Here is an 18,807-nt window from a genome sequence, read left to right as displayed (position 1 = left end):
TTGAAAGATAAAGAAGTTGTCTTAAAGAGATCAAGTGATTATCACTCCTCCCGCCCCTACCCCCACCAAGAAGCTAAAGGTAGGCCGAGAGTAGAATGTTTTGGGTTTTTTTTCCCTACTTTTGGCCTGGAGTTTAAGGTTGATTGTATTGTTTGAAAATTTTCTAGAATAATGGAGATGTGTATTGACATGAGGAGCATGGCTGAAGGATACTGAAGTTTAATTTGGCACAGTTCTTGCCTTTTCTCATCCCTTTCCCACTAAAAAAACACTTTTTTCCCGCTAATGTGTCCAAGTTCAGTAAGACTTGATCTGAATCTCATTCTTGAGGAATTAGAGATGGAAAGTTTCTAGCCTATCTGCCTTAGAGCTGGGTTTTATTTAGGCCATTTAGTCACAAGCATGTTGAAATTTTAGCATCTTTATTTCTGTAGGCTGGCTCTTCCCAAGGGGCCTCTTCTGGGCTCTCCGTAGTGAAAGTTCTAAGTGCCAGTGAAGTGGCAGCTCTGTCTTCACCAGCAAGCTCTGCTCCTCACACGGGGGGCAAGATAGGAATGGAGGAGAACCGCAGGCTAGAGCACCAGAAGAAGCAAGAGAAAGCCAATCGGATTGTAGCAGAAGCTATTGCTAGGGCCCGTGCCCGGGGTGAGCAGAACATACCTCGAGTCCTAAATGAGGATGAACTACCTAGTGTTCGGCCTGAGGAAGAAGGTGAGAAGAAACGCAGGAAGAAGAACAGTGGGGAGAGGCTCAAGGAAGAAAAGCCAAAGAAGAGCAAAACATCTGGTACCTCCAAAACTAAAGGAAAAAGTAAGCTGAAGTGAGTACAGCCCTTTGCTGTTTTGTTGGGACATTTGAGGGCAGCGTACTTGTTTTTAGATTAGTGTTGAGGGGTGCCTGGCTGGCTCAGTTGGTAGAGCATATGACTCTTGATCTTGGGGTTACGAGTTCCAGCCCCATGTTGGGTGTAGAGATTACTTAAGAGAATAAAATCTTTTAAGAAAAAATTAGTTTTGAGAAGAACTACTTGTGTGTATGCTTTTAAAGATTTATTTATTTGAGAGAGAGCAGAGGGAGAGGCAGAGTAAGAGAGTCTCAAGCAAACTCCATGCTCATTGTAGAGCCTGAAATGGGGCTTGATCTCAAGACCCTGAGATCATGACCTGAGCCAAAACCAAGAGTCAAGCTTATTACCCAGCTGCGCCACCCAGGTCCCTAGGGACTACTTGTATTTAGCAACTACATGGTTCAAGGTGATCTGTCTATCATAGAAGATAATAAGGGCTTTCTTTTCTCTGTCCCAATGTTTATATGGTCTGTTAAACCGAAATTTGCAAATTAGCATATTTTGAAAGAGAAACAACAAGGCACAGGAAAGATAGCCAATTATGGTATTGGGGGTTATGTTGAAAAGCTGAATGTTTTTATACATCTTCCTGATTTTGTATCACTAAAGTGTGAAAAAGATTTCTCACTATCCCCCTACCACCCACATCAGTAAAAGAGCTGCTGGAGATGTAGCTGCCCTGTTCTTATATCTCATCTGTGAATTAGAGATTTTAGCAACCATTGTCAGCTTTAAACAGTGTTGACAGAACCAGGGCTTATCACAATTGAGTGTCTTTTCTTTCCCTTCCATGTTGTGTAGCTTCACTCCTTTCTCCTTAGCTTCTACTCCCTAGGATTCTTTAGGCTTTGTGGTGGAATTATAATCATGCTTTATATTTGGAAGGGATTTTTCAGCTTTTTTAAAAAAAATTCATATTGCCATAGTTAATCCTCAACAACTCTCAGGCCAGGTATTACCATTGGTGTTTATATTATAAATAAGGAAGCTAATGTCCATCTAGTGACAGAACTGGAACTGAAGTGAGGTCTTGTATTTCTTGGGCCAGTATCTATTCTGCTGTCTTATGCCACCTTCCTCCAGGTATTTGTGAGTTACAGTAGTAGCAAGGGTTTGTCAAATCTAGTGTAAAGGTCAGCCAGTGGCTTAGAAACCTGAATATCTTCTATTTTTCAAGCACCTTATTCCATAGCTGTGTGTCCTACTGACTGAAAAACTAAACACTTCTGTTAGGAAGTTTCATATATGATAGTTTAGATTAATTATATTTTTCTTTTCCTAACTGAATTTGGCCCTCACTGAAAATGAATTTGGTTTTTCCTTCTTAGTACCATCACCCCTGTGGTGGGTAAGAAGAGAAAGCGTAATACCTCATCTGATAATTCAGATGTAGAAGTCATGCCTGCCCAGTCACCCCGGGAAGATGAAGAAAGCAGCATTCAGGTAAAAGGATCCTGAAAGAAATTAGAAAAATCAAGTTTAATTCTGACAGACAAACCAGGAATAGATACAAGAAACTATAAGGCTATGCACATTTCAAGACTTTTTCTAAAAGAAAGGTAGGGATAAAAGGTAAAAGCAATGAGACCTGGTCATATGTCTTTTAAATTTTGGGGGTTTTCAGGCAAAAAGCATATTACTGTACAATAATAATACTATACGATAGCAGTAGTCATTTTCTGAAATCCCAGTGTTTCAAAAACTAAGCAAGTATGAAATTATACTGCATGGTTGTTTTTATGGCTGTGTCAATACTTTGGTTTCTCTTAGAACTGTCCATCTGTCCTTTTGCTTTACCTTTTCTACACTTCAGGGTTCTGACTCTGTGAACTGAGTGCTTAGGCACATTGTTTTTTCCAACCTTTTGAAGATGAGAAACATTGGAAGAGAATAAAAGAAGCTGGACCAGAAGTTTAGTCCTCTGTCTCTGATTGTTGCTTTAAGGCGTCACCTTTGGCTCTGGTTTCCAACCACACAAAGAACCTGGTATTAAGATTCAGGAGACCCATGGTACTTCTAAGTAGCACTATGAACCTGACCAATTTACTTAGCTACTGTGTCTGAATTTTTCCTTGGTAAATGGAGGCTTGTACTTCACAACCTTAAGTGCTTCTCTAGCTGTTAATACTTAGAAATGCATTCCCTCTTTCTTGATACGCATTCAGTACATTGGCAAACTGATACTTGGATTTTTCTGGAGAAATTAGCATGTGAGAATAGCCAAGATACAATTGAAAATGAGGCAAAAATTAGATTTAACAGACATTATAGTATGAAATAATAATTACTAGGAATTTGGAATTAGAGAAGAAATAATGTTAGTACCGATAATAGATTCAAATAGTTATGAGAATTTAGTATGTGAATTAAAATGGCATTTTAAATTAATGGAAAGAATATTCAATAAGTTAGGACAGCTGGCTACCCATTTAGAAAAAAAAACCCTGGATTTCTTGTGTCACTCCTTACACAAATATTAGTTTAATCGAAGATCCAAATATAAATCTTGAAATCATGAACTTCCTATAAAACATGTATGGATTTTTAAAATAATTATCAGGTAGGTTAGATCTTTCTAAGAGGGTATTAAAATTTGGAATTCATAAATGGAACAATTGATACATTTGACTATACAAAAATACTGCACGTATAACAGAAAACCTACAAATAACATAATGGTTAAGAGCTTAAACTCTGAAGCAAGAATTCCTTGGTTCTCAACTCTACTATTTACTAACGTTGTCACTTCAGGCAAGTTTATTTAACCTCTTGGTGCCCCAGTTTCCTTATCTCTCAAATGCAGATAATAATGCCTACCAAGTAGAGTGGTTAGGACGATTAAATGGAAGCATTTATTAAACACATAGAACAGTACTTAGCTCATGGTAAGTGAGTATAGAAAGAGCTTTATATGTGTATGTTAAATGAAATAAAGGGTTAAATTGTTAAATAATCAAAAGATAAACTGAAAGCAAATCTTTGTAATAGAAGAAATACAAATTTTAAAAGGTGATGTATTAGTTTGCTAGGGCTGCTTGCCATAATAAAATACCACAGACTGTGGCTTAAACAGCAGAAATTTATCTTCTCACAATTCTGAAAACTAGAAGCGTAAGATCAGGGGGACAGCAGATTTGGTTACCTCAGACCTCTGCCCTTGGCTTGTAGATGGCTGCTTTCTTACTATGGCGTTACATTGGTGTTTTCTCGGTGCAGACATCCCTGGTGTCTTTCTGTGTGTCCAAACGTCCTCTTATAAGGATACCATTCAAGTTGAAATAGGGCTCACCCTACCAGCCTCATTTTAACTCCATCACCTCTCTAATGCTCTGTCTCCAAATACAGTCACATTCTGAGGTACTAGGGATTAGGGTTTCAACATAAGAATTTGTGGGGGGTTGGGGCACCTGGGTGGCTCAGTTGGTTAAGTGTCTGCCTTCAGCTCAGGTCATGATCCCAGGTCCTGCAACCGAGCCCAGTGTTAGGTTCCCTGCCCAGCGGGGAGTCAGCTTCTCCTCCCTGGACCCCTCACCCGGTGTGTGCGTGCTCTCTCTCTCTCTCTCTCTCTCTCTCTCTCTCTCGTTCACTCTTAAATAATAAAATCTTTAAAAACTAATGATTTTAGGGGGCATAAGTCAGCCCATAAGAAGTAGTAATGCCAGTGTTGACAGTGGAGTTAAGGAACCAGATATTTCACCCAGTTGATGGGAACATTGAGGCAATCTTTTTGGCAAGTCAGTATTTCAATATGTAATAAAATTTTAAATGTTAATACCCTTGGATTTAGTGATTCTGCACATAGGAAACTCTCAAAAGTATGTAATGATGCGAATGTATTGCAGCAATATTTGCAATAACAAAATTCTGAAAATCCACAGGATAGAAAACTGCATGGCAGTTAAAAAGAACAAAGCAGAGGGGTGCCTAGCTGGCTCAGTCAGTAGAGGATGCAATTCTTGGATCTTGGGATTGTGAGATCAAGCTCCACATTGGATGTAGAAATTACTTAAAAAACTAATTAATAATAAAATAAATAACTGCAAATCCGTTCTCCTATTGATGGACATTTGGGTTGTTTCCAATTTGGACCTATTACAAATAGCTGCAGTGAACAGTCTTAGTAGTACTTCATGGGCACAGATTTTCATTTCTCCTAGCTAAATCTAAGGAATAGGATTGATAGACTATAGGGTAGTTGCACATATAAACATTATAACTCTGTAAGAATCTGCCAACTTCCAAAGTGATTGTGTCATTTTACGTTTTCGCCAGTAATGAGAGTTCCAGTTCCACATCTTCAGTATTTGGGGTTATCAACGACCCCATTTTTTCAAAATAGTTTTGTAGTATTCCATATTTAGACTATACTGTTATTTATTTATTTATATATATACCATACTGTTTTTAACCAGTCCTCCATTAATGGGGATTTAGGTTTTCTCTGGTCTTCTGCCACTACAGGTAATGAATGCTACAAAGATTTGTATACATGTGCAAATTTATCTGTAGGATATCTTTGAAGTGAAATTTCTGGACCCAAAGGGTATCATCAGATTTTCTTTTATGGAGGTTGTGCCAGTTTATACTCTGAACAACAATGTATAAGTTCCTCTTTCAATATATGATCAGACTTTCTGATTTTTACCAGTCTGTTAGGTGTGTGTGGGGGGAGTTATTTCAGTTTATTTTTCATTTGCAGTTGTAATTATTTACTGTATTATGAATGTGAGTGTCTTTTTACATTTAAAGCCACTTTCTTCACTAAGTGTTAAGTGTCTATTCATGTTATTTGCCCATCTTTTTGACATGTTATGAAGCTTTTTCTTAGTTATTCAAAAGAATTCTATGCTTAGGAAATGGATCATTTGGTATTTTCCTCCTCAGTTTATTATTTGTCTCAACTTTGTTATGATATAGAAGTCTCTCAAATTTTTTGCGAGGTAAAATTGGTCAATTTCCTTTCCTACTATGAGATTATAAAAAGTACTTCCATGCTTGCTTTTGGAAAAATGTTACATCTTTTTAAGATTTTTGAAATCTTTTATGTAATTTAGTTTCTGTCAGCCTCTATGTGCCTAGCCATTTGTTTCCAATCCCATTTATAGAATAATCTACTTTTTCTTCACTGGTTAGAAGTGCTATTTTTACCATGTTCTATATCTACATAAGTATTTTAGTCTATATTTGGACATTATTTCATTGACCTGTTTATCTTTTCTTGGAGAAGTACCAATCTTTGTTAATTAGTATAGATCTTTAGGGTCCTTAATATCTAGTAAGGCCAAGCACAATTTTCCTATTTTTCTTGTTTTTTTTTTTTTTAAAGATTTATTTATTTATGATAGACACAGAGAGAGAGAAAGAGAGGCAGAGACACAGGCAGAGGGAGAAGCAGGCTCCATGCAGGGAGCCCGATGTGGGACTTGATCCCGAGACTCCAGGATCACACCCTGGGCCAAAGGCAGGCGCCAAACCGCTGAGCCACCCAAGGATCCCTTTCTTGGTTATTCTTAAATGTTATTTCTCTCTTTGATTTTCGGGATTAGCTTATCTAATTAAAAAGTTAATTTTCTTTTGTCATACTTATGTAAGGTATATAATTAGAATTAAGTCTTCTTTTTTTGTTGTTTTAAAGATCTTTTATAAAAAAAAAATCTTTTATTTATTTATTCATGAGAGACACAGAGAAAAGAGAGAGGCAGAGACACCAGCAGAGAGAGAAGCAGGCCCCGCACAGGTAGCCTGACGTGGGACTCGATCCCGGGTCTCCAGGATCACTCCCTGGGCTGAAGGCGGCACTAAACCGCTTAGCCACCCGGGCTGCCCCTAGAACTAAGTTTTCTTATTGCAGAACAATGTATTTTATTATTTAGTCAAGTCTTCTTTAAGTCCTTCTGGAGTGTTTTAAAGTTTTCTTCATATAGATTTTATATATTTCTTACTAAATTTAATTCTTTAGATAAGTGATTTTTTTTGTTTTCATATATAGAATCTTCTATTTTATGACTCAGTCTACATAAGAACAGGGTTTTTTTAAGATTTTATTTATTTGACAGAGAGTGAGAGAGCACAAGAAGGGGGAGCAGCAGAGGGAGAGGTAGAAGCAGACTCCCCGTACAGCAGGGAGCCAGATAAGGGGCTGGGTCCCAGGATTCTGGGATCATGATCTGAACTGAGGGCAGACCCTCAACAAACTGAGCCACCCAGGCAACCTAAGAATGCTATTTTTAACAATTGATTTTATGCCAGGGAAGTGTGTTTAATTTCAATAGTTCTGTGTCTAGTAATTCATTTAATTTGTTTGGGTTTCACAGGGATATAATCATGATTGAAAAACAATTTTATCTCCCTATCCTTCCCAGTTTTGTATCATGAGCTGCAAAGTAGTCCTTACATTACTTAATTAAAAAATATTTTACTTGGGGTGCCAGGGTGGCTCAGTTGGTTGAGCTTCTGATTCTTGGTTTTGGCTCAGGTCATGATCTCAGGGTTGTGGGATTGAGCCCCAAGTCCAGCTCTGTGCTCACTGTGGAGTATGCTTGACATTTTCTCCTTCTCCTTCTGCCCCTCCTCCCACTGGTGTGCACACATGTACACACACTCACTTGCTTTCTCTCTCTCTAAATTAAAACCTTAAAAAAATGTTTACTCAATCACTTGAAAGAATAATGTAAATCTAAAATGTGTTGATACGGAAAACCTAAGAAGTATTGTTAATAAAAAATGTAGTAGAAGAACAATATTGTAATCATATAGTATGATTCTATTTATTAAAACAAAAAAAAACTTTAGAACTAAAACAAAAAACCAAAGTTAGTAACAAAATATCTATACCCTTGAACTTCTGGAAAGCACATTGCACCCTGCAGGTTGAGTCCTATTTCATTTTACCAGAGCTTCTTCACAGTAGTACCCAGATTGCTTTCAGCTGGGTTCTGGTTCTTGATAAAACAGATATACTTGATAAAACAATTCAGCAAGTTAATATGTATTTGGTACATAAAGTAAATTATATGGTTTGATATTGCATAATTTGATAAAAAAGCTCTTTATCTTTCTGGCTTGATTTTTCATAGAGATTTTGGAGTAAAATCTAAGTATATGACTATAGGCAAATAGTTTTGAAGGTTTTCTCTCTGAGAAACCTACACAGTTATCTTAACCATTCTTGCCTCTACAGAAAAGACGCTCAAACCGCCAAGTTAAGCGAAAAAAATATACAGAGGATCTGGATATAAAGATCACAGATGATGAAGAAGAAGAAGAAGTGGATGTAACTGGTCCAATAAAAACTGAGCCTATCCTCCCTGAACCAGTGCAGGAACCAGATGGCGAGACTCTGCCTTCCATGCAGTTCTTTGTGGTAAGCTGAGAACTTAAGCAGTATGAGTGGTTGTTCTGCTCCTCGCAGTCTGTGTTGACTGACTGCATTTTTTTGCTACAGGAGAATCCCAGTGAAGAAGATGCAGCCATAGTAGACAAAGTGCTTTCTATGCGGATTGTGAAGAAGGAGGTGAGGCTATAACCTTTAATGTCAGCCCATAATGCTGCATTCACTCTATTTAATAAACATCTTTGGATGTCAGGATAGATTACTACAGTGTAATCATGAGATGGTGGAGGAAGTTAGCTAGAAAATAGGAACTGTCTTACTGTCTCTTGTTTTGCTTATTGGTTTAAAATAGATAAAGGCTTATTTTCTACAGCCATCAGATCTCTTATTTCGGAGTACTAGATTAGTTCTTTAACCCCTCAGTAATATACTCTAGGGACATTGGTATGAAGCTCTGCCATGAATAGTGAAAATTGAAGGTTCTTCCTTTGACAGATAAGGTTATTAATAACTATAATTTCTTTCTTCTCAGCTTCCTTCTGGACAGTATACTGAGGCAGAAGAATTCTTTGTCAAGTACAAGAACTAGTATGTGATCTGTGCAAAAAGCTTTTCACCCTAAATTCCACAGGGTTGTAAAAAGTTCTCCTGTATAGTCTATCCCGGGTGGGAATGTATCCCCTTTTAATAGTCTCCTAGCCCAAATTGCTGTTTTCATTGAGGAAAATGTCTATTCAAAGAGAAGTTTAGGAATTGGCATGACTCTTCTATTTCCCAGCAGGAAGGTGGGGTAAAGGGTGGTTCCTGATAAAATCCCTTGTGATGTTCTCTATACCTTAGTCTAATGTTAAGACTTTGCTTCTCAGAATGTGGTCAGTGAACCAACAGAATTAGTGTCATTTGGGTGCTTGTTAGAAATGTGAACTTTCATTCCAGCCCCAGATCAGGTGTTTGTATCCAAAATCAAGCTTAAGAAACACTAACCTAGGAGTCTGTCTCCCCGCTTAAGTATGTTGTACTCATTTTGCCTGCTTCTGGCTTATCCCCAAATCTAGCCTACCAGTTCTTTTTCTCACACCATGACTGGCTATTTCCATCCCCTTCAGCTCCTATCTACACTGTGAATGGGCCACCATCTCCCAACTAGAGAAGGATAAAAGGATCCATCAGAAACTAAAGCGCTTCAAAACCAAAATGGCTCAGATGAGACACTTCTTCCACGAGGTAATTAGGAATAGGTATCGCCTATCATTTGTTTCATAGAAGCATAAATTTACTGGGGTTATCCATCTTGACTGATTATTCAAGATTTGTAATTGGGACACCTGGGTGGCTAGTGGTTGAGCCTCTGTCTTCGGCTCAGGGCATGATCTCAGAATCTGGGATTGAGTCCCACATCAGGCTCCCTGCAGGGAGCCTGCTTCTCCCTCTGCCTGTGTCTCTGCCTCTCTCTCTGTGTCTCTCTCACGAATAAATAAATCTTAAAAAAAAAAAAAAAAAAAAGATTAGTAATTGCTTTGCATATATGGGTATGAAGTCTTAATTTTGATCACTGGACTTTCCTTACTTAATTACCCATGCTTTCGTTTTAGCAGGTCTAAATGTGGTCTTTTTATAAGTTATTAGGATATTTTGGTATTGACTTGCTCAGTGTTCATGGAAATATTTTCAAGACGGATTTTTAAACTGACCACTGATCCACTTGAGGCTTTCTTCTAATGTTAGTCTGTAGCAGTTGGTGGTATCTGTAGGTATAAGCTATTGTATTGTTAGGAAAAAACATTTATTTTCAAAAATTTCTAATCTAGTATAACAAGAGATGGTGATAAAGGAGTGTTAATTTCCCAAATCCATTTTTGCTACTGATTAAACACTAGGGCATGCATAAGGGTCTCTTGAGCCATATTTTAACTGTCCATTTTGCTTTGAAGGCTTTGTGCACATATATGTCTTTGCCAAAGACAAAGGGATTTTTCATCTTTATTATAATGTAAAACTGGGTGCCTTGAGAAGACAGATTGTTTTTCAAAGTATGTTAGAGCTAAAGGGGAAAAGGTACAGTAAGAAAGATCGAGGGAAGGAAGGAACTAAATGCATAGTTTTAGCAAAAAACTGGAGAGGGCAAGTAGGGCTATGTAGTTTTATAATTTCTTTTTGTATGAAAATAATTGGGTTGTATTTTTTCATCTATGTTCTTTTAAAGCATAATTTGTGAAATGTACAATGAAACTGTAATCCCCTTCCAGCTGATATTTTAGATGTATAATTCATGACTGTTGAACCAGTCTTTGCTAACTCGTGCCAATTAAATCTCCATATATAGGTAGACCATTTAACCAAATCATTCATTTATTCATCCTTTATTATGTGCTAGTCTCTATGGAGAACAAACCAGACATGGTCTGTGTTCTCATGCAGCTCACTGTCTAATTGGAGAGAGAAATATTAAAAAGTAATTCAAATTGTGGTAAGTGCCTAAAAAGAAAGAGCACAAGGGGGAGGGGAAGGAAACACGTACTTTGGATAATTAGGGAAGACTTCTCTGAGAATTGAATTATGAATAGGAGGAAGGCCATGAACTCATGTAAATAATACCACTGACATGGGGGACAGTATATATGAAGGCCCTGAGACAGTCTGAGGAACTGAAAGACAGTGCAGTTGATGAACAAAAGAGAGTGAATGGCCCAAAATGATATCAGAAATTTAGGCAAGCAGGTGCATACAGACCTTTTAAGTAGTTTGGTTTTAGTTTTGTTTTTATTCTAGGTGCAAAGGAAAATGGTTACATTACTTAAAACAGGTCAAAAACATAATCCAGTGTTCACTTTTAAAAGATCACCTAGACTTTGGAGAATGGATTGAAGAAGAGTAAGCACAAAAGTATGATGAGCAGTAAGAAAGCAGTTGAAGATTTTTAAGTAGGAAATATCGTGGCTTAGAGTAGAGTTGTTTCAAGTGGATAGAATGGATGGATTAGAATTGACAGGGCTTGGTGTGATGGCTTATATAAACAGGTTTGTGGTCAGAGCAAATGAGTTGAGATGGGATCATTTATTAAAGTGTAGAAAATGTTAAAAGCAGCCAATATGGGGAAAGTCAAGAATTTAGTTTAGACTGTGTTAACTTTAAAATTCCTTAACACTAACACATATACAAATCTCGATTTTTCAGGCTGCAATTAAAATTTGGATTTTATCATATAAATAATTATTAAAACCTTAATAATGGCTAAAGTCACAGTTGGGAGGGGCAGGAATTTCTATACATTCTGATAGTTCTATATTTTCTTGTTAAAGTTCTTTAAAAAAAAAAAAAAGGGGGTCTTTCTATAATAGAATGGATATAAGCCCAGAACCAAGGCTTGAGAATTCTCCAAATTTAGAGGTCCAGGTGAAGGAGAAGGAACTGTATGCCAGAGTGTCAGGAGAAAGATTAGGAAAAAGATAAATCACAAAAAATGAGGGGAAAAGATGTCTTAAGAAAGAAGAGTGTTTTCTTTAAAGTTTCTTTGAGACCTTTCTTTGGAGCCTGGGTTATTTTCAGATACCACCCAAAGTTGGATACCAGTGACTTAGAAGAAAAATAACCAGCAAAGGTGATCAAGAGTTGACTAAAACCAAAATAAAGGGTGCAGGGCTACTGATGAGAGTATAGTGTATCAGAAAAGCCAAGGGAAGACAGTGCTTAAAGGAGAGAATTAGGAATTGTGGAATACTTTATAGAGGTAAAGTGAGATGAAGACAGAAATGTTTCATTATATTTGGCAATTTGGAGATCATTAATGACCTTGACAAGAATAGTTTAGTTGTGTGAAAGAAGTAGAAGGAAGAGTGGAATGGATGGACAGTGGAGGTGATGACATGGAGAGCTACCTTGTGTTTAAAACTGTTGGGGGCAGCCCTGGTGGCCCAGCGGTTTAGCACCGCCTTCAGCCTGGGGTGTGATCCTGGAGATCCGGGATCGAGTCCCATGTCGGTCTCCCTGCATGGAGCCTGCTTCTCCCTCTGCCTGTCTCTCTGCCTCTCTCTCCCTGTGTCTGTCATTTATAAATAAATAAAATCTTAAAAAAAAAAAAAAAAACGGTTGGGACAGTTTGCGTATGAAGCAGAACAGAAAAAGTAGTTGCAAGCAGATAAGAATAAAAGAGGTCTTTTTAAGATGTGAAATAGTAGAGTACATTGGTGTGTTTATGGAAATTTCCAGTAGGGAGGGATTCCTTAGAAGGTGAGAAGGGATCGAATCCAGAGCATGTATGGAGAGACTAGCCTCTATTAGGAGACACTTGCTCTGGTAATAGGTGAGAAGATGGGTGCAGGCTTAGGTAAGTTTTTAGCATTTGGTATTGTAGAAATTGGGAACTCCCTGGTGAAGGTGTCTTTTAAAGAAAAAAAATTTCGAAGTAAGATCATCACGTAAAGGTGGAGTGGAAGATTGGGTTTACTGGACAGTGGTCTTTTGATCTTATTGTTTGTTTCATAACTCCTCTAGGATGAAGAGCCCTTCAATCCAGACTATGTAGAGGTGGATAGGATATTGGATGAGTCTCACAGTATTGACAAGGACAATGGAGAGGTGAGTTGGGAGCATGGAAGGACACTAAAGGTCTCATAGATTTCTACTGGTTTTCTTGCCCATCCTTTATTTTTCAGATATGGCTGAAAAATCCCTTGGACAAAAAGGTATTTTTAAGTTTTTCTGAGATCTCCTTAGAATGATATTGGGAAGATAAGAGAATAGGGAGAGAGGCTAAAAGGAAAGCTTCCCATAAAGTCAGACATTCTGGAGCTTCATTTATAAATACCAGGAGCTGTATTAACAAGTACTTCTTCACCTTGATCTTGTTTTCTTCTAGATTTTACATAGGAGACCCCGACATTCAGTTAAGGGTGATAGAAGGGGGGAGGCATAGGGATACTTCACAAATCTCCGCATTTATAAATAGAAAATGCCTGCACAGACTCCTAGCTTTCTCCATATTGTTGAGAATTATTTTTTGGACTTACCATCAGTTAAATGCATCTTTATCATGAAAACCAACCTATTGCATTTGACTGTACTTTTAAGCAGATTGTGAGATCCTATTCCCACAGTTTCAGATTCAGTTGGTCTCTGGGTAAGACCCAGAGATCTGTATTTTTAAGTTGGTTCTCCAAGGGATTCTTAGGCATAGCTTGATTTCAGAATCACTGCACTAAAAACTCTGTTAGCAGATTTTACACATGCTAAAACACCTACTGATACAGCTTCATAAATCACTTTCATTTTCCAAATAAGAGTTGTGAAGATCTAAGCCATAGTGAATTCAACATGGCTCTTTTAAATTTATTTCAAACTTACTTAAGACTGTGAACCATCATCATTCACTTTTTTTTTTTTCCCACTTCAAGTAGCAGTTCTTGGTAGAGCCACATTTCATTAAGTGTTTGTCACCTCTGACGGTTACTGCTTACCCAATAACCAATACAGAACAACAGCCTTATTCAAATGTCATGCCAGGTGGTAAGCTAGGCTTACTTACAAACTAAGTGGCACATTTCCATACATTATCCTTACAGGACCTAAGAATCAAAAGTCTTCCGTCTGCAATTCCAAGTTTATTTTATAAGCCAATAGGGTCACTCAGAACTTTAGATGTCCAGGGCCTATTACAGTTCAGTGTCTTCAAATCTTGACAGGCATGATTCAGATAACATATATTCTACTCTTTTGGGTTGGAGTGGGAGGAGTTACTGTTCATTGTTCATTAGAGGGAGTTGAGTCGGGAATAGACCAGTTATTAGAATGGACAGGTTAACTATTATTTAAATTCTTCTCATCATTTTCAGGATCTCGGCCTTTTCAGCCTTAAAAATCTTACGCTCTCTACCAGCATACTTTTTACTCTTCCAAAAATAATTGATCTTTGGACTGTTGGAAATGACAAGACAGACGAAATGTTTTAGTTTCCTGGTACTATAACTTGTGCTCCCAATATTGGATAACAACATTCTGTGTACCCATTTTTTTCCCTCCCCAAATAAGTTTAATTTGTCATCCTTTTACATGACCTAATAGTGGCAATCATTATTATAAATAATAAAGTCCTTGGAAAAGTAAGTTATGATGCTGGAAATGCCTGTCCTGGACAAATGGCTTTATGTAGAAACTGACCTGAGTCATTATAATAAAGAAAAAAGTAAAGAGCAACTAGATTAATACTTGGGATTTCTTGATCGGTGATTCTGTCAAGGTGCTTATATCTTTAGATTTCTTGTTGGCTGTTTTAAGGGTATTCTATGAATTGATAATAGAGATTCTTGTTGACTATACTAGGCCCATCTAATCCTTCTTGTTTCATATAAAAGAAAAATAGAAATGCCATCAGTGCAGTGATCATTTTGAGTAGTGATAAGAGGACCCATTTTGTCACTGCGCCATCACTTGGAGCAGAACACCTCCATAGAGCGCAGTACTCTAGCTGAAGCTTCAGCACTTTCCTCTCTTCCCTCTTGTTACCTGTCTTCAGTGACACCTCTCCTAGTTATCTCTTAGCTCACAGGGAAATCTCTTTGTTACCATATGACTGCTTTTTGAAGTAGCATCTGCATTCACAGTTACAGAAGCTCAGCTTACGGGTTTAATCTGTTCCTCGCTTAGAAAAATAGCCTGGCTTCTACTCTTCCGCTGTATTGAATTTGGTGCAAGGGCAGAAGAACAAAGCAGACCCTTATCTTTTAGTTTCAACCTAATTCAACATAATAAAGGAAAATTTTTATTTTATTTTTTTTGCATTTGCTTGGTTGATGAGCATGATGTTTTAGTGCTTAGTGTTCTAGAAACTATAGGGTAAAACTCTACCTTTTAGAACAAATTCTGATAAATTGCCTGGAAAAATGATCAAAGCCATGAATAGTATACAGTGTCTCAGCAGATGAGCCTATGGTTGGTGTTTCCAGCCTGCCTTTTTTTTTTTAAAGCATTTTTTACGTATTAACACTCTGTGATCTGATTCTGTAGTCAAATCTTACCCTTTCTTTAATCATAGCAGAGAATACAGAATCCATTTATTAAGGCTTTAGCTTCTTCTCTCCTAGCCTGTGATTTACTACCTGGTGAAATGGTGCTCTCTGCCCTACGAGGATAGTACGTGGGAGCTGAAAGAGGATGTTGATGAGGGCAAGATTCGAGAATTTAAACGGATCCAGTCAAGGCACCCAGAACTCAAAAGAGTGGTAAGTACATTTGAATTTAGAGTATAAAGCCTGTGTAGGCAATGATTTAATTTTTTATTTGTAGAAGTTTATGTTGTTTAGCTTTTTATTATGGAAATTTTCAAGCGTATACAAAAGTAAAAGAAATAATGTATCAACGACCCAACTTTAACAATTGACACACAATCTTTTTTCGTATATTTCTCTATTTACTCATTTTCCTATTTACCAGATTAATTAATAAATTAATTTTAAAAGATTTTATTTATTTGAGAGAGAGAGCAAGCACAAATGGGTGCGGGAGGGCAAAGGGAGAAGGAGAAGTGGACTCCCCACATCTATCTGCTCCCCAGAGCAGGGAGCATGACATGGGGCTCGATCCCGGGACCCTAGGATCATGACTTGAGCTGAATGCAGACGCTTAACTGACTGAGCCATGTAGTCACCACCAGCCCCTCGCCCCATTTACCAGATGATTTTAAAGCAAATCCCAGATTCCTTTATTTCATCTGTAAATATTTCAGTGTCTATGTTTAAAGGTTAATACAATTTTTACACCTGAGAAAATTTAATCATTTCTAAGTATCGTGAAATAGCCAATACTATATATATTTCCCTGATCATCTTCTAATTTTTGTTAAAGTGCTTGGATTTTGAATAAAGGTTTATATATTGCTGTCAGTTAATGTGTCTCAAATGTCTCTTAATTTTAGTTTTCCCCTTCATCTCCTCTCTCTTCTTTATAATTTCTCTTGAAGAAATCAGGTGGTTTGTTCTCTAGAGTTTTCCATAGTCTGAAGTTTACCAATTGCATCCCCATTGGAACCTTCTTTTTTTATTTATTTATTTATTTATTTATTTATTTATTTATTTATTTATTATTATTATTATTTTTTCCATTGGAACCTTCTAACATGTTCTCTGTCCCTTATATTTTATGTAAATGGTTTAGATACAGAACAGTGCTGTCCACTGGAACTTTTTAGCATTGTGCTAATACAGTAGCCACTAGCTATATTTCAAATGCTCAGTAGTCACATGTGGCTAGTGGCAGATCTAAAACATCATCATAGACACAGTTCCATTAGCTACCACTCTCCTAAATAAAGGCTTCATCAAATGGGGAAGGGAGACCACTAAATTTACTTCATGGGTGATTCTATCAGGTTTTCTTTTGTGATATTAGCCATTTATGATCCATTGCCTCAGCCTATTCTTATAAGGATCTCAAAGATGTTATTTTAATTGTATCATGTCTTCATTTATTAGCCAGAATTTTCTATAAAAAGAAATATTCCCCTGCTATTTGGTTACTCTGAGGTACAGATGGTATAGGAAAGAAGGATAAATGCTTTTTTTCTCTCTTTATTCTCAGTTTTCAAAATAATGAAGTACTCTAGCATGCTCCAAAAGTGACCAGTGGGTTTTTCCTCTCTTGGTTTTCCTCTTTTTTAGTTTTTAAAACTTCATTTTAGTTTAAGCTTTATTATGAACTCATGAATTTGAATATATTTTAGACGTTTTCAACTCATGGTTTTTTTTTTTTTTTTAATTTTTATTTATTTATGATAGTCACACAGAGAGAGAGAGAGAGAGGCAGAGACACAGGCAGAGGGAGAAGCAGGCTCCATGCACCGGGAGCCTGACGTGGGATTCAATCCTGGGTCTCCAGGATCACGCCCTGGGCCAAAGGCAGGCGCCAAACCGCTGCGCCACCCAGGGATCCCTCAACTCATGGTTTTGAATCAAAATTTAACTACCAGAACTACCTAGTAAGTTTGCCTCATTTTGTTAGTGGCTTCACCCCACTTACTCAGATTTTCTGTTTTGTAGAATCGTCCACAGGCAAGTGCCTGGAAGAAGTTGGAGCTGTCACATGAGTATAAAAACAGAAACCAGTTACGGGAATATCAGTTGGAAGGGGTCAACTGGCTGCTCTTTAATTGGTATAACAGGTACAGAAAAGAGTAGGCCCATGAAATGTAGGCTTGGTCTGGAATTACTTTATTTGTTCGCTGTTGAAACATTTCCTTTTTACGTACTTTTTCAAAGATGGTATCTTTTGACATGCTTTTCTTTTTCCATGATGAATCTTCAGGCAGAACTGTATCCTGGCTGATGAGATGGGACTGGGCAAAACTATCCAGTCCATTGCCTTCTTGCAGGAGGTATATAATGTGGGCATCCATGGCCCCTTCCTGGTCATTGCCCCACTGTCCACAATTACTAACTGGGAGCGAGAATTCAATACATGGACAGAAATGAACACTATTGTATACCATGGCAGTCTGGCAAGCCGTCAGATGATTCAGCAATATGAAATGTACTGCAAAGATTCACGGGTGAGTTGTAGATCATGGGAATGTAATGGTTTAGAGAGGCCAAGGTATTTGATACTTTAGAGGCTTTTATATAAATAAAAGACTTTTATTGAGGTTTCCTATGGTGATTTATGGCATTTTGTCTAGGTTGCATGGGAAATTTTTTCTTTAACTTTTGCTCTTTTAATCCAGTGGACATTTTGATCCAGTGGAAGTTCTGACTTTATTTATGAACACGTGTTAAGTTTTAAATAGAGTTTTCATCAAGAAAGTATTGAGGTGATAAAATTAAGCCATTTTCTTTCTTTTTGTTTACGTCTACTAAAATTTACATCAAGATTAGTTCCTTTTTCTATACAAATTTGAAAATAAAAATTTGAATTATTCATTCTTTTAATCATATTTTGCTGCTTTTAATTTTGTTAAACTGATTCAATTCTGTCCATTTTTAGACAGGAACAGATACTACCTATTTCACTTTCAGTTTTGTCTTGTATATTTCAACAGTGCCCAAATTTGTGGATTTCAGTGTTAACTAACAAAAAAATCTAGGTCTGAGATACATGATGAGCTAGGCATACAGCAGAGTCAAAATTGTCCAGCTTCATGCATTGAGGTCTGTCATTTTCCCAAGAAACTGAGTACCTTGAAGAGACATTGTATCTTATATTAAGTGATTTGGTACTACTTATCAGGAAGATAAATAGCAGCAGAGATGGGTGATGGTGCTGTTTATATTTCTTATTGAGCCTGCCTGAATATAGAAAAGAAAATGTGTAATGCAGAGGAGGTCACCATTTAGGTGCATATTAGGCCTTTTCTTAACTTTATTGCCTTCATGCTTAGGGGCGCCTCATCCCAGGCGCATACAAGTTTGATGCCCTGATCACCACTTTTGAGATGATTTTGTCAGACTGTCCTGAGCTTCGTGAGATTGAATGGCGGTGTGTCATCATTGATGAGGCCCATCGACTAAAGAACCGTAATTGCAAGCTGCTTGATAGCCTCAAGCACATGGACCTGGTGAGTACCTTACATTGACTTATGGGCAGAAACACCTGGAATTAAAATAACCCTAATTCCCTGTGGAATTAATATAACTTAGAAGAAAGA

General features: G+C 37.4%; 1 protein-coding gene across 23 annotated transcripts in view; it reads left to right on the top strand.

Annotated features, from left to right (window-relative positions):
• The window catches only part of CHD8 (chromodomain helicase DNA binding protein 8), a 61,310-nt gene that overhangs the window by 23,574 nt on the left and 18,929 nt on the right, over positions 1-18,807 (top strand). For all 23 annotated transcript variants that reach the window (XM_025992346.2, XM_072724388.1, XM_072724386.1 and 20 more), the window contains 11 exons: positions 435-820; positions 2,176-2,290; positions 8,028-8,210; positions 8,292-8,360; positions 8,713-8,768; positions 9,287-9,404; positions 12,672-12,755; positions 15,257-15,394; positions 17,207-17,328; positions 17,472-17,715; positions 18,541-18,717. In XM_025992346.2, coding sequence (XP_025848131.2) covers positions 435-820; positions 2,176-2,290; positions 8,028-8,210; positions 8,292-8,360; positions 8,713-8,768; positions 9,287-9,404; positions 12,672-12,755; positions 15,257-15,394; positions 17,207-17,328; positions 17,472-17,715; positions 18,541-18,717 — 1,692 coding nt within the window. The remainder of the gene's footprint in view (positions 1-434; positions 821-2,175; positions 2,291-8,027; positions 8,211-8,291; positions 8,361-8,712; positions 8,769-9,286; positions 9,405-12,671; positions 12,756-15,256; positions 15,395-17,206; positions 17,329-17,471; positions 17,716-18,540; positions 18,718-18,807) is intronic.

Source organism: Vulpes vulpes, chromosome 10 (genome assembly GCF_048418805.1).
Source record: "Vulpes vulpes isolate BD-2025 chromosome 10, VulVul3, whole genome shotgun sequence".
In the NCBI taxonomy this organism is placed as follows: Eukaryota; Metazoa; Chordata; class Mammalia; order Carnivora; family Canidae; genus Vulpes; species Vulpes vulpes.
This window is presented reverse-complemented; position numbering and strand designations above follow the sequence as displayed.